This window comes from Sturnus vulgaris, chromosome 2 (assembly GCF_052056855.1).
Source record: "Sturnus vulgaris isolate bStuVul1 chromosome 2, bStuVul1.hap1, whole genome shotgun sequence".
Taxonomy (NCBI): Eukaryota; Metazoa; Chordata; class Aves; order Passeriformes; family Sturnidae; genus Sturnus; species Sturnus vulgaris.
In genome coordinates, this window is record NC_142244.1 from 51,536,487 (window position 1) to 51,557,753 (window position 21,267).

General features: G+C 43.9%; 1 protein-coding gene and 1 long non-coding RNA gene across 2 annotated transcripts in view; one reads left to right on the forward strand and one right to left on the reverse strand.

Moving 5' to 3' along the window:
- The window catches only part of UBL3 (ubiquitin like 3), a 54,820-nt gene extending 52,587 nt beyond the window's left edge, over positions 1–2,233 (reverse strand). The window contains exon 1 of the mRNA XM_088159543.1: positions 1,835–2,233. Within this exon, the coding sequence (XP_088015669.1) occupies positions 1,835–1,861 (27 nt within the window). The 5' untranslated portion in view covers positions 1,862–2,233. The remainder of the gene's footprint in view (positions 1–1,834) is intronic.
- Positions 2,178–13,400, forward strand: LOC148224779 (uncharacterized). The gene is made up of 3 exons (XR_015801400.1): positions 2,178–2,306; positions 3,717–11,547; positions 13,178–13,400. It is a non-coding gene; the product is annotated as an uncharacterized LOC148224779 (long non-coding RNA).
- The last annotated feature ends 7,867 nt before the right edge of the window (positions 13,401–21,267 follow it).

A 21,267-nucleotide genomic window follows, 5' to 3' on the forward strand; every position in this document is an offset into this window, starting at 1 on the left:
GGCCCAGCTATCCCCAGCAGTGGTATTCTCATTACACTGTAACAACAGAAGGAAATAGTTTTCATACTAAAATTTGTATTTTGCCTATCTTAAAATCTGTGCACTTTGTAGAAATGTCAGGCATTACAAGCCTAGTGGCAGCACCGGGACTCCCAGGCAGGCAGGCCCTAGGAGGAGCACGGAGGTGGCAGCTCAGCCCAGGGTGACAGGGAGGAGGAGTGTGTTTCATGTCACAGTCAAGGGACTCCTCCAGGCAACTTAAAAAGCAGCACTGAGAGATTTGCACCTAATCCTCCACGGCCCAGGCGAGGATTGCTGTGATAGAATGCTAGACAGCCATGTGCAGGAGAGAAGGTGATTCAAAAGGCTCTAGTAGTCAGAGAGAGACAGGGAGAGAGAGAGAGAGAGAGAGAGACTAAAAAGAAATACGTGAAAACTGATAGCTGAGGAGCTTATTTCCTCTGAGTTTAAATCCTTTCATCGCTCTTTCCATCCAGGGGAGGCAAAATTTATTTATAGTATTTGAGAAAGGCAGAGGGGGGAAAAAAAAGAAAAAACCTGTAAGCTTATATATAACTTGCTGTTTGATCATCCTCTGTATCTTACTGTTTCTGCTTTTTTTGGTCAAAATTCACTCACTGTGACTGCTGTGCAAAAGCTGTGAAGGAAATACAGAAAGCAGGCAACTAAACAGATAGCATTATTTCAATAGCCCAGTTGCCATACATATATCCCAGTTAACTGTACATCAATGACTTAAACAAGGGCTACTCGGTTTTATTGTTCTGACTACCGGGGCAGGTTTTACTCACAAAACAGAACTTCACCCTGAAATTAAAAAAAAAAAAAAAACAAAATAAAACAAAACAAACAAAAAAAAAGCATAGATAAGTCCTTTGCTTTTGGGGAGGAAAAGAAGTACCTTTAAATGCTAACAGCCGTGTGGAAATGCATGAAAATATTCTGCTGTAAGAATAAAGAATTAACATACCAAACTGCAGCTACAAGTTCGTGGGTGCTTTTTCCAACTAAGAGACTTATGAAAATATATCCTGATTTATGGAAATACATACAAATGGAGAAAGTCGTGCCGAACGTTAGATTACCTTGCAGACCTGATTCACCCTACCTTCTCATAATCTCCTATACCTTCCTGTTTTAAATGTACTGAGCTGAGTATCCAATACAAGCTGAAGTACAGTCCGCCATAAGAAGTACTAGGAGTGCCCTTGAAAAATGTCCAGATTGCAGCTAGTGCACAAAGGACCTCGCCATGAAAATAAAGCGCATGAAAATTTCTCTCTCGCTCTTGAGCCGGCAGCAAGTGAGGAGATTAACTTCCCACCAACATCGGAAGACAAAGCGTTGGCAAGAAAGAAGCCAAGTTTAAGAGGTTTAGAAAGAGAGATAGAAAAAAAAATTAAAGAAAGAAAGAAAGAAATGGGTCGAGCAATTCATCCCGAATGCTCTCTGCTTCATATTTATCTCCCCTTAAAAAACGCTCGACGGAGCTGAGGAGCAGTGCTACACGACCCAAGCGTGAGCACTCAGGTAACTGACTGCCATAGGTAAGGGAGTCTGGCATCCCCCTTCCCTCGCTACACGGGAGACGACGCTGCAGATCTCCCACTCCACCACCAAAAAGCGAAGCAGAACCAGCATCTGGGGCGGGAGGGGGAAGGTAATTAACTGGGAACTTTATGCTCCTTAAATATGCAACCAAGACCTTTTTTTTCTTCCCACGCCCCTCTTCTTTCCATGTTCTCTGTCAAAACTAGGTTGAAATAAACGTCATTCTATAACAAAACTATTAAATAAATAGTACAACACTCACCATATCAGCTGGAACGCTGCTGGACATTTTGATGTTACTCTAAATGGCTTAAACTTTAAAAAAAAAAAAAAAGGGGGGGGGGCAAAAAAAAAAAAAACAGCAGCACGAAGAGCAGCCCGCCGGAGCTTTTCAAGATGCAAAACCGGTGTCAGTATCGGAGGCAGCAGCTTCCACGTCCCCTACGCGAAAGAGGTGCCCGATAAGCAGCGGGGAAGGCGGCCGGCTGAGGAGCAGGAATATCCAGGGGCAGCGGTGCCGGGCTGGACCGGAGGAGCCAGCGGGAGACCAGAGATGGCAGCAGATCCCTGTCAGCGGCAGCGGCGGCAGCAGCAGCAGCAGCGGTGCCAGGTAGACCAGGCAGCAGGACTACACCGCCACATGAGCTGCGTGCGGGCTTTTTCCCCCCTTCTCGCCCTCTGCCTTCTCTCCCAGCCTCGACAAATGACGACGGGATGATTCACACGGGATAATAGTGCGTCCAAGTCACCTCCTCAGTCGGCGCAGGCGACCCGGGCGCACAGGCAGGACCTGGCTCCTGCCCTGGGCGTCGGGGCAGGGAGGCGGGAGGGCCGGGGTGGGCCCGGGGCCGCTGGGGAGGACGCCGGGCTGCGGACCCCCTAGGCGGTGTGCGGCATCCAACAGCGCCCGGCGGGGACGCGGGCCGGGGAGGGAAGGGAGGGAGGGAGGGCGCTCGGAGGGGAGAGCCCTCCCCCGCGGCGCTCGGAGGGGGCCGGGGGGCGTTCGACGGCGGCCGCCTCCCGCAGCCTCAGCGCTCCGCTCGCATCGCCGCCGCCGCCGCCGCCTCCTCAACCCGCCCTCCCTCCCTCCCCCGCCTCGTCCGCCGGCGGCTCCGGCCGCCCCCCGAGAGCCGCGCTGCGAGCCGGAGGTGCCGCTCCTTCAGCGCGATCCTCGCCCGCAGCCGCCCCCTGTCATCTTCGGCTCAAGCCAACATGGCGCCCGCCGAGCCGAGCGAGGGGACGCGGCAGGGGAGACACGGACCCTCCGCCGCCGCCTCCACCGCCCCCGCTCCCGCCGCGTCACACGCCGCCGCCCCGCGCGGCACCATGGGGCTTGTAGGCGGCCAGGCCCGACCGCCGCCGGGGCGGGGCCACCCGCCCTCCGCGGGCCCCCGGCCCGGCCCGCCCCGTCGGGGGTGCCCCTCGGCCCCGCCGCGCTCCCGCAGCGTCGGCCGGGGCGGCACCGAGGGGGCTCCGCCGCTTCCTCCCCGGGCAGCAGAGACGCCCCGGGCGCCGCGTGAATCGGCGCTTTCCCCCCGTGGGCGCTGCCGCTCCCTCAGGGGCGTTCTGGTGCTCCCTTCGCAGCCCCTGCCTCCCATAGCGGGTGCCGCTCCCGGCCTGTGGGCCCGCGCTATCCTCTTGGACGGCTTCCAACAACAAAAAAAGTAATTACCATAGAATGTTAAGGGTTTGGACTGGAGCTTAAAGATCATCTAGTCCTAAACCACCCTGCCACGAGACCAGGTTTCTCGAGGCCTTATCCAACCTGGCCTTGAACACTGCCAGGACTGGGGCATCCACAGCGTGCCTGTGCAACCTTTTCCAATGCTTCATTGCCCTCCGAGTAAAGAATCTTTTCCTAATATCTGTATTTTATCTCTTTATGTTTGTACCCATTACTCCTTGTCCTTTACCCATTGTCCTTCATTACAGTTCCTGACAAGAATCCCTCTACAGATTCCTTGTAGATAAGCTACATTTTCATGTTATTGTTTTAATTGTTTTGCACCCCAGATCTTAAAGTCTGGGCCTGTACATCACATTTTTATATTTCTCATTCTCACGATATTCCATAGTATTTCCTTAAGGAGTTTAAAAAAAATATTTTAATTGTTTCATTTTTTTGTTTGTTTCCCAAACTGTAGTTTTAATAATGGAAAAAAAGCTCCTGTAAGATTCACACTGCAGACAATGACTGCCACCTTGGAAGCATGCAGAGAAAGGGAACTCCCTCATCATGTCAAATGCCCTTTAAAAGCCACCTTGCTTCCTGAAGAGCTCTGCATTTTGTTGTGGACCCAAGTTGTCAGAAACTGTGTGCAACTGGTGTTTTATCCCTTATTCCAGGCAGCTCCTGGAGACCAACATTCAACAAAGAAAGGCAGTGCCTGATGAAAAGTGCACTGCAGCTTAAATACACAAAAAAAATCCACACAAGGCACATGTCTACTGAAGAAATGAGTTGGCCTTTTGAGAGGGCTGTGGGTAGGCACATTCACATACCAATACTGTGAAACTGTCCAAGAAAAAAAAAATAAATCAAGAAAATCAAGCAGATGGTGACAGATGGTTCCTTTGTGGACAAATCTCATGTAAAACCACAGGAAATTAAGATAGAGTTGTTCCCTTTAATTCTAAAAGTTCGAGTCTGCCTTTCCTCTTTTGGACTTCATACTGCAAAGGCAACCCCTGGCAAGACACTGTCCCTTGCAGGGGTTACAATTCTTTACTCTGTACTCTGCCGCAAAATAGTACAAAACTTCTGACTTCAGAAGATAGATCTGACAGCAAGCAACCTCATTTGATGCCTGGGAAAAAAGCTGGGGGTCAACAGAAGTGGTCCTGCATGTGTGATCTCTGTGAGGATTCTGTACTGCCACATTGTGTGACTTTAGGCATGTCACTCCCTCTCTTGTCAACCAAATTTGCTTAGATCGCACATTTTTGGGAGTCACTGACAACCCCAATCTCGGTCAGGCCTTCTAGACATCAAAAGGATAAAAGGTCTTGTGTTTATGGGAGCAATAGCAAGTTGTTGAAGCACCACTTGCTCTCTCTCCAATGGGCTGTCCTTGAGGGGCAGAGAAAATACAAGAGGAGAGTTAGAGAGATGGGACTTGAAAGACGGCTCTCTTTCAAACATTATGCATTCTTGGGTGTCTGTGACTTTCTGATTGAATCGGTGACAGACTAAGGAATTATAAAAGATCTTGCTTAGTAGAGTTTATTCTTAGAACCTTGCTAATGTGGGCTTTTCCCTGAAAAACAATCAAACAAACAAAAAACCCCAAGAAACTTACATACAACAGCTTCAATTTAATCAGGAGGTAAGATCTGCTCTAAGGCCATCCTGCAGACCAGCCCTTCACTCCTCTCAGATAGCAGCCCTGTACATGTGCCTCGAGGTGATCCAGGTCATTTAGGAAGTGCCCTGCCCATACCTTTCCCACTAGCATTCTTGGAGTAGGGGCAAGAGAACAGGCACCACAGCTACTTTACAGGCACTGCACATCACAGCTGTCTCCTGATGTAATCTGACATTGGTGGCAGTGCAGTTATGTCCTTGGCCACTCTGTGACTGCTAAGGTGCGTGGCCCTTCCCACCTCCCCTGCTACAAGCAGGCAACACAGACAGTGGGGCTTTGTAATCCTCTGCAGCTCACAGGGTGGATTGCCAAAGATTATGTGGAAATACCCTTCCACTGAACATCAAGAAGTCCATGTGCCCAAGCAAGTCAGGCAAGTAAGGGCAGCAGCAAGCGCAAGCAAACTGGACGAGGGGTCAGCAAGGCAAGCAGGCAGCAGCAGGGCACATCCACTGCACTGGAGATGGCTCTTTTTAAGGTTCAAATGGAGGAACTCTACTGTGGTGCATAATGATAAACACATCCAAAGGACATAACCACAGGAAAGAAACCAGCATGATTCTATGGGTTTTGCATTTTTGCCTCTATTTTAGCAGTCCATTAAGAGGAAGGATCATGTGTTGATGAAGCAGTGGGGTACAGGAGGAATCAGGAGTCCTGACTACTTTGAGTCTTTTCTGCTTTGTGTATGCAGTCAACTTGGTCAACTTTTCTGCCAAGTGCTGTATAAATGAGGATCAGCTCCTCTCTGATACACAGCTGTACTGACCAAGAGATGTCAATTACCTTTTTAATTATTATTTTGATTACCATCCATTTGAATCTACAGTTATGACTGCTGGCCAGAATGCCTTAGTATAAGGCACAGTACAGTATATATCGTGTCCTGTCCTGTAAGGTTCATAGAGCTGGGTTTGCCCAACAGCTGATATTTATGTCACATTTGAATTATTATTTTTTCCCCTGGGTCTTATCTGTAATGACCAAACACATATGAATGGAGGATCTGGTACAACTGGTACATGCTGGAGATCATTTCAGGGTGATTGTGTAATGGACAAATAAATGAGAAGAGGTACAGATCCTGGTAGAAGTTACACTACATATGATGACAGGGGTAAAGCCTACCAGTTTTGTAGACATGAGGTCGTATACTTGAAAGGCAGGGTGGTCATATATAAAACAGAAAAACGATCTTTTCTCTTTGGCATGTATTAAGAAATATTGTTATGATAGCATTCATTTCACATTTGCAGAGAGAGGAAATGAGAGTTGTGGTCAGCAGTAGTTGTCTGGAACAGGGGACCCCGCAATAGCATAACCACAGACTAAGTCTGGGATCAGCTTGCAGATAAATCCCAAGCAAGTGCTACAGGCATACACATCTGAAAACAAATCTTTTCCACATCCAAAGATCAAGGATAAAAGGGGAAATGCTGTTCAAGAGGAATGCTAGCACCATAGAAAGCTCAAAAGGCTATTCTGTTTTTGGGGCGTAATTCTGTACTCAGATGCACAAACCTTATTTCCATTAAGTCTCCTTTGCAGAAGTGTCATTTGAATTTGGACATCCCGGTACAAAATCATTCATCATCACTGCTTTGATAATGTATGGGGGAAATCGACAAAGTATGAAACTGATATTTCATTCCTTATTTGAAAAATATGACATGACATAAGTAGAATTTGGCCATTCTGTATTGCCTTAGAGAAGAATTGTGCCAGGTAGCTATAAGTAGACTGGGCTGCGGATTAATCGTTTCATGGCCATCAGTACTAGTTGAAAGCTGACTCTGTACTGAGACGTGCTTAATAGGAATAAAAGGTCTGTTATACTAAATCAGATTAGTAGTCCAGCCAATGTGATATCTTGTCTCCAGCAGTAGCCAGCATCAAATGCTTCAGAGAAGGACATACAGACCCCTGCAGTGGACAATCACATTATAATCATCTTATTTGCTAAGTTTCCACTGCTGCCAAAGGTGCCAGAGATTTCTGCCCTGGAGCACAGAACTTCATGTCGTTTAGAGCCTTAATGGGAGCATAACCTACTGTTAACATGTGAGACTGATTGCCATTTTCCAGAAGAGCAGCACTCTCTCCCTTCTCTCCCAAGTGTTGTTGCTGGGTTGGAGGCCGTGTTGAGCCTACATCGCACGACTGACATTAAATCGTTCAGCCCAGTACTGTCCTCCAGTGTTTTCCCTTTGAGGCAGGTTGTGAACAGGAGCATCTTCAGGAGAGGTAACGCATCGTCAGGAAATTTCTTTTAAGGCAATTTCTGGTTTGCCTCCAGATTTTCAGAGCACCCTGAGAAGGTAAAAGGCTCCCAAGACAAAGGGTTTAATTCTTTGGGCTTTGGCTGTGGGACAGATCAGGATTCTTTCCCTCTCTCGCAGCCACAGCGGCAAGATATCCAGAGCAGCAAGGAACACACCGGGTTACTCAACAGGATACTTTTAATACCTTTGTAGAAACATGTGGCCTTTTTTTTTTAACTCTTATGGAGCCAAGTTTGCATTGAACTCGGTATGACTCAGTCACACTGAATTCAAGCACCTTACAAAAAGCGTTCAGGCAAAAAGCTACACTGGAAATGAGGGCTGGATCCCACAGAGTGCTTGCCACCCGCTGTCTGCCCCCATGCACTGCTGGTTTCTCATTCTGGCTGTTGGTAAAAACTCCTATTTTCTGTGTTCAGATTTTTTTTTAACTAAACAGACTCCTTTCCCCTTGGAAGAACATTGATTTTTGCCTGTGTTCTGCTCCTGTGTAAAGCCAAACCAGCATGTGTGTCCTATCAGTCTCTCCGTCAATGCCAGCAGGCTTCTGGGAACAGCATTCCTCAGGTCCACACCTTTCTCTAAACCAGCAGGAAAGCAACAGAAGGACCTCTGGGATTTTGTAGTATTTAGAATACCCACAGCCAGGCAGAATCGTGGTCTATTTATCTATTTTTAAGTTACTCATCAGATAATTTTAAAGTTAAGATCAGATTGATCTTGCCAGAAAATAAAAACACACAACCAGTTTAAACCAACTCACATTGTTCCTCTAAATGCCCCAACTTGCTTTAAGGGTTTATTTTCCCCCCTCATGTCTGCAGTACCCGTGTGCAAACAAAATACGATAGGAAACAACTGAGTGACACTGAGTGCCCGAGGTTATTCCTGACCTTCCTGATGCAGCTGAACCAGGCAGGAACTGTGCTCTGCCAATCTAGTGGGTGTTGCTGAGATATGGCATAGTGTTGTCACAAATTACATCAGGTAACTCCTAAGAGCAGGGGTGAGGACTGATAGAAGAGGGTACAAAGGTGGAATAAGAACAAAAAGTCCCCAAGGCTGTGTTAGAGAATATTCAAATCACCAGAGACCTGGAGGTGGTTTAATTGTCCATATACCTAGGAATAAAATATACATCTGTCATACAGAAAAATAACCCCGAAAACAGTGGGAAGAGGTCCCTTATTTTACAATATATAAGAAACAGGAAGGAGAAATTTTAGCAGAAAAGCTTTCATCCCGGATCAGCTTCCTGACAACGAGGGGGAACTAGGGGGAGCATTGAGGTTATACTACAGCTCTGAACTTGAAGCTTGAATTTAACGAAACATAGAAGTAAAATGCTCTTTAATATCAGGAAATAAATATATGGAAATGAAGACGTTCTACACAACTGATTGTAAGAGTTGTGCTGGCAAAAATTACTAAAATTTTCCAGAGAAGAGGAAGGTCAAAGATCAGGAAAAGTGCCATATCAAATTAAATGACAGCTCTGCAGAAAAAGGAACAAGAATCTGTGGCTTTGGGGAATGACTGTTGCAAAACTCAACGCTGCAAAAGAAGTTGTCTAGAAAAAAAAAAAATGGAGAAAAATGTATGGTTAATGTTCAGGAGAAAACAGTAGGAGAGCACCTGGCATCAGTCTCAGACTGATCAAGGATGTAAAAGGAGAATGGCTTTGTAAAACTGTTAGACATGAAGGCTGAAGCTCAGATTGCTCGTTGGTGCTACCAGGATCCCAGCTATTGTTTGTGCCTTACATGAGCTGCAGCCCAAGGCTGAGAGTAGCCTATTAGTTGTGCAGAGCCAGAATCAGCAGGGACCCTGAGGTACCAACTGTGTTTTATCATCCTTCTGTCCTGCTGATTGCAGCAGGTTATTTTTTACACTATTAGGCAGCTAAGCTAATATTTTTTATTTTTTTTACTGTAAGGGTCTCTAGTGGGCAGCTAAACATTAGTGAGCTCCCATTATAGCTCACATTTACTATTTATAAAATTAGTACTAAAAATACTAAATTGAAGTAAGAAATCATTTTTGCTACTTTGAATTTCATGTCTGTTATCTGTAATACATTAGAACTATTGAGGGTTTTTTAATTATAGGACCTTCATATGCCTGTAATTTCAGGTTGTTACTTATATGCATGTGTATATATACTTAAACATATGTTTATAAAGCTCTCAATCTATATGCACACATACATATTAATACTCTGAACACTTTTTAAATTAGCTGAAGCACTTAGACAGATTACATGCAAATCTAATTGTGCACTACTTGAACTGAAACAAAATCCCAACTCAGAATCTGCGCTGAGTTAATTGTTGTTTATGTGAGTCATGTCAATGTAATATAATATTTTATTTGCCTTATTTTCTATCATTCATTAGTCTTTAGATCAGAAACAATATCTGAATGAAATGAAGCAGTGTCTATAAATGCTATTTTTAATTGGCTAAAGAGATTGGTTGACCTCTGGTAACTGGTTACTGTTGTTGGGGAGACTCTCCATGAGTGGTGGTGCATTGTTTAACATAATGGGACAATAGTCTCATGTCATCCATAGGATATGGAGACACCACAGTTTTGTGTTTCTTTTACTTTATAACTATACATATGAGGCACAATCGACAAAGACTTCCTGAGGATGAATGTTGTCAGTATATGAAATACTGAATAATTGCTTTGTTTTGATGAATGGTCCTCTTTCTTTCAAATTTAAAGGGGAAAATACAGAAAAAAAGTAGTAGCTCTGGGGAATGAAATCTTGAAGATAGGAATTTTTTTTTTTAACAGGCTTTGGGCTGCATTAAGTTCTTACAATAATTCTATATTACTTTGACTCCATTGATATAATCTAAATGATTCCAGGCTTACAATACAATGTTAGGGACTGGGCAAATTAATAGGAAGCTGAATTCCATGTTGCTTCCCAACTCACAGTCACTTGAGTCCTGAATGTTGCCAGTGTTGGGATTGATTTTTTGTTTCTCTATTTTCACTTCAGCTCATCATGAGCATAAAACCCAAGAGAGCCTGATTTCATTCTAGCCTCCCTTTCTCATTCCAGTCCCAAGGCCTCTGTGGACAGTAATACGTATTTGTGCTGCAGAGACAACTGCTCCCAAAATAGCCAGCACTAGAAGTCTTCTAATTGGTTTACTGTTAGCAAAAGAGCAACAGAATCTGAAAGACTGAGTGAACAGGTTTGAGTTTGTTCTATGTATGTGTAGTTGCTTTGAAAGAGCTTGTATTAGTTTGTATTAATCTTAGTTTTATTAATTTATTTAAATTATTTTAATGAAAAGTTCAATAAAAGGAGGCATTGTCAGACATCAGTGTCAGTGCTCGCTTATGTTGTTTCTGTCATTGGCAGTGGGCTGGTGCCTTGGGTGCCAGCTGCAGGCACGACTGATAGATGAGGAGCAGTAGTGTCAATTCTTGTCCATGCACAAAAACTTGGGCCACATTTTCAGATTCCCTTCAGCATAACTCTAAGGGTGGGACTCAACTCATCTAAATCTAGTCCTCTAAAAATACTGGATATCCTATCTGAGGTACTTTTGCAGCCTCCATCTGTCATCAGTGGATCAAGGTACATCCATCACTTTGACCTCTTAGATAAGATTCTTGACTTCCTTCTATCGACCATTTTAAAAGCCTTTACAAGTCTAGATGCTTAACTATTATACAGCTGAAGATAACATTTGTAAATTCTCTCCAATCTCTCTCACTTCTCCCCACCAGCATGGTGTTTTCTGCCCCCCACTCTGCTCAGCTGGAAAGTTAACCATGATTTGATGCTCAAGGCTGTTCCACACTAACCCACCCAGACCCTGGCATTGTTCATGCTCTAGAGTGCTGAGATCCAATTCCAGGGAAGCTGCAAACATGTATGCAGGACCTTCAGTATGGAAGTAGTACCACCATGGCTGGAGTCAGTGGGCACAGGCTGAGAAGCAGAGCTGGTTACATACTTAAGCAGGTGCACAAATTTTGGCAGGATCAAGGCTTAAATAAAAATCACCTCAAGGCAAGAAAATGTTCTTCTTTTGTTTCCTTTGCAGCACAACACTTTCTATTGTCACTTAATTAACTCGGTTTTCAAACTGATGAATGATGAAGTAACTTTGGATGTGTTACAATCATGGCATCATTTGAAACGCCTCAGTGCTCTCCTGCGAGAGGTGAGAAGGTTATGGGCTGCCTGTTCTGCTAAATGAAGCTGCTCAGTGATCACAGCATGTGCTCTGGAGTCTGCGACATCAAGTCCTTGGGGTGCAGCCTGGCAGCTATTAAATGGGCAGAGTCCCATTACCCAGGTGAGAGTTGCATCAGGTCTGAAAACCTTTCATTTTTCCATAAAGATCCTTATGTAGGACACCGAGGACACAGTGAGGGACCTGATTGTTAAAGGTTTGTTAAAAAAGAGCAAGAAGAGGACATGAAAGCTCAGAGAAAACATGCCTAGATCTCTTTTTCTTCATAGCTTTAATATGGCATGTAATGTGTGTATGCTTCCTAGTTCACTGCTGCACATTTCTCTGTAGATGCAGCAAGAGGCAGTTCTTAAGCAGAGACTGGTTACACAGAATTTTAGAGTATTTCAAGGGTATTAAAAATGCCACCAAACAAAGATCTTGTTCACTCACCCTGCCCTTTCTGTGACAAATGACTGCAGTAAAAGTGAACTCCTGCTTTTCCTTATTTATGAAACACCTCTTCCTTTTTGCATGAAAAACTAATATTCCTGTGCTTTAGAAAGTGTATAAGTGGCAGTTGAGAGAGCGGGTGAAAGCTGTACATTAGAGTGGCGGAACAAGGCAAGTACTGGAAAACAAAAAAGCTATTCAGATTTTCTTTTTTTCCCTAAAAGAAAAGGAATGAAAACTCTCATCAGACTGAATTGTTCCACTCCTGATTACTGTGTGTAGCATGATGAAACAAAAAATGCATTTCCATTTTAGCTTTTGCAGACAATATATGCCTGCAAACCTTTTGATAAAGAACTGATTTTCAAAGCAGCACATTCCTGTAGGCTGTCAGTGATCCAGCAGAGCTCTCACGCTGCTTTGACTTTTCCTCCTCCCAAGAGTATCAGACCTTTACAATTCTTTCTAGGATCCTAGCAAATTTAATAATATAGGCAAACTTCTCCACAGATTGATTTTGGATTTACAAGGCTCCTGGCTGTTTGCTTGCAGAGATGTAACCAAGAGGCAGAACCCACATATCAGTCTTGAAAAAAACAACCTCATTTACACAAAATAGATTTTACTCTTCAACCTCTTCACGACTGAAACTGTCAATGTATCACACTTGGCCATAAACATTACTTCAGGAAGGAACTGGTGTCAAATAAGCCAGTTTAAATAAGATCAGCAAAGCCATCTCCAGTGATACCATCTGGTGACTCTTAATCACATTCAAGTCTAGAATATTGAAAATATGAGTCAGGTTAAAAAAAACATGAGAAAAACAGTGTGAGCAGGGAACTGCAAGAGTATTAACTAAGAGTAGCTTGCAGGCTGTAGAATGGAGAAGAGCAATAAAGAGGAACATGTAGCAAAGCAAGTCATAAACTCAGGGACTAAGGCAATACTTTCTCATTAAAATGCAGCCATTTACCAGCACTACACTGCCCATTCTAACCACTGGTTTTAAGGCTTAGTCCTTATGTGCTGCCCAGGTACTGAGACAGGTGCAGAGGTGAAAGATCAGTGCAGAGTTGAGCATTATGTGTTTGCCGTGGTCTCACCAGCACTGGGCTGACCCTCCCCTGCCGGGTGAGCCACAGCTGCAGCGTGTGCCTCCCGAAAGTGCACGAGAACCCATGAGCCACCATTGTGTCAACTGTATTCTCTGAACCACTGGCAATATTTTGTAGAATTTGATCTATTGTGTTTGGTGATTTTTTTTTTCTTTTCCACGTTTGTTTTTTGTTTTCTGCAGTTAAACACTTAAATAAACAAAGGCCTGTAGCAACTTGGATCAAGAAGAAGGTGGCTGACACCTGTACTGGTTGGAAGAAACAATTTAAACAGTTTGGCGATGAATTCTTCTGCAAAGCAATTTTTTTTTTCTGCTGGCGTGCATTGTTAGATTCAGTTTCATTTCACTGTGATACCTTCCTTCTCCACAATAAGCATCCAAGTGATGCATCACAGGCTTGCTGTATCAGAGAATGTTGAAAAATAAATGAATATGCTGATTTCTTTGGCATTTAAGCCTTTTATTCAACCCTCTAAGCTAAAGACAGATGATTTCTTAAAGTGGATTTACATGCTAGCAAATATAAATAAGCTCTTAAAGTGACAGTAGAGATGAGATCTCTATAGACTTGGAAGTTATTAGAAAAATAAATTTAAAAGGTGAGAGTAGTTTTCCCCTTTAAAAATACTTTCCAATTAGTTTAACAGGATTTGATGCAATGTTTTACAGCTTGATGAACAAGTAGCTGAATAGTTTGGGCAGCATGTGTCTAATCTTGTTCTGAATATTTTGTTTTCTTTAAGAAGGTAGCAGAGTGTGCGTTTTTTCTCTTTATCATTGACTTCTGTTCTCACACTTTTCCTTCTTCGGGCAAAATATTTTTGTACATGCTTAATTCCAAGAACATAATTAATCTCAGGATCTTTATGTGTGGAAACTAAGCACAACATTCAGTACATTATTGGCCTGTGCTGAGACACACGGGGACACATCCCATTGGAATCCATCTACTCCTGGAAAAGTCTGTGCTGTGTGCTCTGTGTGTGGGACTGACTTCTACTGGCCAAGGGTGGGGACATAAGGCAGCCATCGGGTCATGAACAGCATGACCTTGAAAATCAGGCTTAAGCACCTGCTCTGGCAACTAAATTCAGGAAATTAGTGAACTCTTCAGGTGGTCTGTTCTAAAAGTCAGGCTCGAGTGGTTGGTTTAAGTCCATCTTAAATGTTTCAGCATGGTGTCTTCTTGTAAGATCAGTAGTGTGGCAGATCTGGGTGCAGGGCTGGTTTTTTTCTCACATTTTCAGACTGAGTCCTGGCTTTGCAGCTATGATGAGCAGGGACTCTGAAACACCCCTTGCCCTTTTCTCACATGGTAGGTGACCAGATCTATCAGAAGTCCCATGGGGATAGTCTGTTCCCATTTGTAACCATAACTCACTATTGGAATTTGTGTAAGGTAAAGCAATGTGTGATGGATGCTCTTGTCATGTATTGAATCATTTAAATCCTCTTGAGAGAGTCTGGGCATCCACTTCCTACTACTGGGAGCAGCAGATCTTCAGCTGTTCTGCAGCTAAGGAAAAGTACTTATCAGAGTGGTGAACACAAAAAAATACATGTATCAAAATATATATTTATAGAAGTATATATGTGTGTGCATGAGTTCAGCTAATTGTTTCTTTTCCCCGTGTCTGTTGCCTGGGAGTGCTATTACCTGGTGCTTGGCTCTCAGGACATTTTGCGTGGTTGTAGAATTAATTGGGATTAATTGGTTTGGTGGGGTCTTCTAGTGATGGACATTTGAGGTATTTTGGTTAAGAATTAATTCGTTTTGTGGGTACTCTCACTTATAGAGAATCAAATATGCATGTGCAAATGAAGCAAATAAGAATACAGTTACCTTTGTGATTAATTTGATTGTCAAAATTCGGGAATAGAGAGTTTCTTTGTCCTTGTACAGGACATGTTTGTTACTCTTCAAGCACTTTTGTGAGCAAATGAATATGTTAAATTAGGTCCTGTAGAGACTTGTTGGCAAGTGGCATAAGGAAGCTTGTTTCCAGCTCTGCAGGGATAACTTCTTTTGTTAATCTACCAAATTAAGTATTGGGTAGACTTCTTTAATGAACAAATGGCAGAGGACATGCCAAGACTCTATTCTTTTACCCTCCTGCTCTCAGGTCTGTGACCACTCTCTCTTTTCCTGAGGGGGAATGAGAATGCTGCATTCATGAGAATCAGTGCAAACCTTTTCTGGCATATGAGCCTGTCTCAGATCAAACACCTCTCTTGGAAAATACTGACACACGTTAGAAAAAAACAAACCAAGCCATAAAAAAACCCCATCTGTTAGTTTCTTAACAGGTTTCACATTTGTTTCAGGCATGCTGGTCAAAAATCACACCCCAACAACATAATCACATGGAGAAAGTATCAGTTCCTCACCTCAGAGAAAAGTCTTCTACAGCAACGTTGAACACTTTGGAGTGGATTTCCCTCAAAGCCATCTGAAAGGTTGGTGTTTACCTTAAGATTCAAAAAAAGGCAGGAGCAGAGGGCAAGCCATCTCATCTACTCCAGCAGCTGTCTTCAGAGGGGTGAACCATATTTTGGCAGCCCATCTCTTCTCTGACCAGACAGGCTGCCAACATGGCTGGCTTAGATTAGATGCCTGACTCCTGAAAAGTTAAATTTAAGTGGTAAGAATCCCAACCTTAAATTTTTAATCTTAAGACAAAATGAGTGTTTGTGGGTCCCCCAACAGAGTTCATTGTTCCTTCTCCAAAAATCCAAGCACTTCGTGTCATGCCAGATCAATTTTAAAGGCTAGTTGTCCTTCGGTTGAGATGTGGTACTGTGGTATTCCTGCTGCCAGTTCATTACTGTTTTCAGATAATGCAGAAAAAAAGAAAAATGCCCCCTCCAGCTGCACACTGAGCAGTGAGGAGCCTCAGGCTGAGAGCAACAGAGTGCTCAAGTGGCTTTGACCAGTACATCTGAATAAAACAACCTTCATAATATTTGAACAACAAACCACTTTACTGCTCTTAGAACAACAAACCACTTTGCACACAGTAGCAAAGCAAGTTCTTGCTGTTGCCAGAGCACAGGGATATCTCATCAAGGGATCCATGTCTTGCCTTTCCAGCATTATTCACTGGCAATTCTCACTGTACCAATAAGCTTTTACTTGTACACAGTGAAAATAATGGTCTCACCTTTACATAGTGAAGTCAGAGAGAAGGCAATGGTGGAGAGCCACAGGTAGCTTTTATATCTTGTATAGTAAAATTTGGCAATGTGTCCTTATACAGAAGCTAAAAAACTCTGCTTGAAAATAAACACAATGACACTCAAAAGCCACTTCTGATACCGTTGTATTTACTGCTTCTCACTTTGAAACCAGAAAGTGCTTGGGTCTTTTAAAAATCTCAACACACAGAAAACAGAAAATGTAATGACTTAATTTTGTAATAAGACCCAGGCACAGGAACCCATGAGGATTTTCTTCCTGATGTTGAACTTCACATCTCACACCCGGAGAGGCCACATGCTGGCTTTGGCTCCCAACACTCCCCAAATGCCTTCCGGCTTGGAGAGGAGAAAACCTTCTCTGGTTACCTTCAGACTTGTCCTTGGACTGCAGGAAGAGAGGGAAAGGACAAATCTGTGTCGGCATCAGGAAAAGACTATTGTCCGAGCCTCTTGCTAGAAAGTGATTGCACAGCACTACAGGCATTGCTGGGGTTTCCTTCAGCCAAAATGTGTCTGAAAAACCATTTCTCTCTCTGGAGACAGCAGCAGAAGGTCCATTGCTGCTCCTACTCTCCTTCAGGGATGCTCTGTAAAACAGAAAGAAACATCAGGCAGAGTAAATATTACCAGTCCCACTCATTGCTGCATGCACAATCAAAATCATCTGTTTCTGCTCATGGATGAAAAAAATCTAATGGATTCGATGAAGAACAGAGAAAGAAACTGTGGGAGTACCCAGAGACAGATCCCTGTAGATACAATGTTTCTGGAGACATGATCATAAAGCTGCTTTCCTCCCTGGTTATTTCCAGAGCACACGAAGTTCTACTGCAGCCAGCTCAAAGCATGCTTATCTATATTTGGATGGACTTACTAGTGTGCCAGTCTTCACACTATGAGCCCAGATAACCTCATCTTTCCCCTAATCCCTCCCAGTACACCTGTGACAGGGAGGGGAGAAAAAACATCTTTCAGAAGAACAATTGGGCTAAGCCCAAACGTGAATGCTGGCTTAATGTGAGCACTATTTCACACAGAGTCAGGAAGAAAATGATCCTAAAGGCCTAAAAAATTCCTTAATCTCAGTTGCTGTAACAACCTGTATGTTTTGGAGTGACTCCTTGCCTTGTCAGAGCTGGAATTCATTCAGGAAAACAAGTAACTTTTTTTATTCCAGTAGCATTCCACCTCAATACCAAAATCTTTGTAGAGAAATGCTCCTCTCTTGACTTTTATCTTTGTGTGTGGCACAGCTTATGCAGAGAGGCAAAGGACACGGCCATGAGACAGAAAAGCATCAATGTACTGAGGTGCTGCATGAGAGCACCCAATGTGGGTTTGCTCCCTCACCCACACAAAGGAGGTTCCAGGCTGTCCTGGCTGCCAGAGCCAGGAAGGATAGCTGGGGCAAGGGCATGGAGGGGGTTCAGATCAAAGCAAGGATAAATGTAAACTTCAGCCGTGCAAACAGAGGCAAGAAGCTCTTTGCTGAAAGTCATTTCCCCTCTTTCAGCATCGCCAGCTCCTGACATGTCACCATATGCCTTGTTTGCAACACTGGGGAAGGGAAGCTGGTGGAGGTGATTTCCTTACATTTCTGGATCCTTTCAAGCCTGAACAAAGAGTTACTACTTCTGACAGTGGATTCTTGTGTCTGATGAATCCCTGACTTCCCTTACTTGAATAAGTAGTTTAATTCATAGCGGAGCTGATTTCAGTTGGTAGTGTTGAAGTGTTGTCATCACAGCATCAGTCAACACAGGATAGGAAGGTGACCAGGAAAAACTGAAATTAATAGTGCTTTCATATTGCCTTCCTAGAAGAGTGTGAACAAAAAGAAGCCATAACTGTAGAGGAAAAATTGCAGTGTCTGTACGGAAAGGATTCATTCTGCCATTTGCTCTCTGGATCATTTTATTTGCTTACCACCACCACCATCATTCCTTTACTGTAGGATAGCACCTTTTCAGAAACCTATTCTCCATTGACATTTCACCTCTATTTCATTGACTCAGACAACTTGAAGTGACTTGGATAACATTTAGTGAAAGAAAACAGCCTGAATTAGATCAAACATTCTCTTCTTTGATGGAACACTTAAAAGCAAACCAACAAAAAATATATGAAATATATGGTTAGTATCATCATATGTTCTTAATTTTGTTGGGTTACTAAATTACAGGGACTGCAAAAGGAGACATTATATAAATCCTATGTGAACATATGGCATTTTTTCCCCTTCTGAGAAGTTCAGGCTGAATCTATGCAATCCTGTTAACAAAATGAGCCTTGTCATTTGAGGAGTAGTGCCTAATGACAGTTGTCAGTCGTCACTAGGTACCACACTCAAAGGACATCTTGAAACGCCTGTGACAAACAGATTAGATATTGTCTGGAGAGGGTTGTGCAGCAGCTGTAAGAAAGCTTGGTGGAGAGGAAATGAGGATTAAAAAAAACAGTGACGAAATCAGATACAGCTTTTCCAGCCTCTGATTTCTGGTGCAGATGATTCTTCTGCTCAGGTGTGAGCTCTGTGTGTCTGAAGCTCATGGCTGGATAGGAGATGGCTGCTGCTTGTGGCTTGACTTCGGTCACCCACAATGGCAGCCCTGTTGTGATCAGAGCTGGACAGACGAAAACCCTCTTTTCTGCCCAAATAGTTTGCCATATAATCGGATTTCTTTCCAATTCTTCATAGTCTTTTGCTCTGAGGGCAAATGTAACCAGCACAGCTATGTCTGAGGCAGAAAGAGACTGAAATCATTTGGCAGTTGTGACTTTCACTGCCAGTAGCAGGAGGTAGTGGAGAGAGGCTGCCATCCATCCTTGTGCCCTGGAAAGGACCTGTTCAGTGCCAATAGAGGTTCAGGAGCTGGCACAGGACCTGGTCCCACTGCCAGAGATTCTGAAGGCAGCCCCATGGCTCCCAGCTCAGGTATACCCATAGGGATTGCCTCCCAAACAGCTCTTTGCCTGACTTGTCCTTGTTAATTTGCCATGAGGAGACCAAAGAGATGCAGGGGTCAACTCAGGAGTCTATGCACACACTGCTCTCACAGAGATGTGCTCTGTATCCGTGAATGACCAGAGACTGAGCCTGTCAACCAGAGAAGAGGCTTTTCATGCATTTCTAGTAATAACCACAAGGTCATTCAATATGGGTACAGGCAGCCAGTGATAGGATTTGGAGCCTCGCTGCAAAAGTCCTTTATCTTTTTTTCAGCCAAGGGTCAAGTGAGATTGCAGAGCAAGAAAAACAAATGGGACACCAGCCTCAGGAGACCTGATGCAGGAGGCCAGTGGAGGCTGCCGAGACAGCAGGTTGTAGCACACGTAATGCTGCTCACATAAAGCTGAGCAGTGAAACTGCAGCACTCTGGGGCCTGCTGAAACTGAGAAACTGCTCCCTGCTGCCTTGCTGGGACAGCGGTGATGATGGATTACACTGGCTCCACTCTGCAGGATGCCCAGCCACAGGAACACTGCCTGCTCCCTGCTCCTGGATACTGCTGATATCTCAGGAGGCTGCAGCCAGCGTCTCCCACAGTGAGCTGCTCCCCAGGGACCAGCCCTCTGCTTACATCAGCTTTCTTCTCTTGTAAAGTCAGGAAACTCCTTGAGGATTCATAAAGTGCAACACACCCCACTTAATACCTTCAGTCTTGATCTTCATGTCCAGAAAAGCACATATGAACAGACACACTACAGAAGAATAAAAGTTGTATAAAAAGAAAGTAAATAAGTGACCTTGAATTGTGGAGGAAGCAAGAGAAAATTCAAGGTTTAAAGTTAATTAGCCCTTGAACTGTCAGGCCCAATTACTTCCAGCAGGCTCTGACATTTCGAAGATTAATTAGGGAGTTCGTTGTCATGTCTCACAAAGGACCACCGTTATGCCGGAGAAAACCTACCTGCTTTCTGCACACAATGTCTTGAAATTTTGCAAAAAAACTAATTGGGGACCTTTGATTAAAGCTTTCTGATTGTTATATCCATTTTGAGGAATACATTCTCTTTATATGCTGAAATAAATCTGGCAGCTTTGAAGGGAAGGTTTAACTCCCTGGATGATGATTTTAGATATTTGTAGCTCCTGGGAAAAATGTCCTTATATTCCTCTGCTTCTTTCATGAGACTCTTGTTGCATCCAGCATAGATTATGCTGTAATGCTGCATCCAGTATGTATCAATTATTTAGCACATTTACTCCCAAGTAGATCCGTGCATGTTACCGTGTACCTGTCACTGAAATCAGCCTCCTGAATGATTGCTGAGCAGCAGAAATGCAGCTCCACGAATTCGAGTCAGCAGCAGCCTCCTGCAGCAGCAAAAGCAAGCCATCTCCTGGGCTGGACTGGCAAGGGCATGGCTGACAGAGCAGGGGATGGGATTCTTACACTCTCCTATGGAGTCCATAGGCCTGGTGCAATTTTAGTGCCCCCAGTTCCAAAGACACATTGGAAAACAGGAGAGGATGCAGTGGATGGCTATGATAGTGCTTAACACGTTGGAAAATCCAACCTAAGACCCTGTTTTCCAGGGAAAGTCACAGCAGACAATTCCCAGAAGCTTCTGTCCTTTTCTGGTATGATATGTTTGTTAACCCTTTGTTCTGCCCCAGGACAGACCAGGTCCCTGCAGAGCTGGAGGGAGAGGCCATGTGCTGAGCTTTCTGCTCCCCAGTGCAGTGAGCCCTGCAGCAGTGAACCAGGATTCTACCTGCAAATCTGTCTGTCTCACACCATTTAGAATGTTGTTGTGAGCTTCTTAGCAGACAAAAAGCCCTCCCTGGCTCACAACAATGAAAGTTTGAAGCTTTGACATAGTGAATCATGGATAGGGTCCTTCAGCAAAATTGGAACAGAAAAAAAAACAAAAGAAAGGAAAAGGAAATGAAATCCCATTTTAGACACAAAATGGTTTCTGGCTTACAGCCATGCAGATATTTTTAACATGTCCATCAATACAATCTCTGTGCACAGCAACTGACTGATCTGTGACTCTATTCATGCTTCCATCTCTCCCCCAATGACCAGAGGGTATCTTTAAAAGAACAAGTTTGGTCATAACTA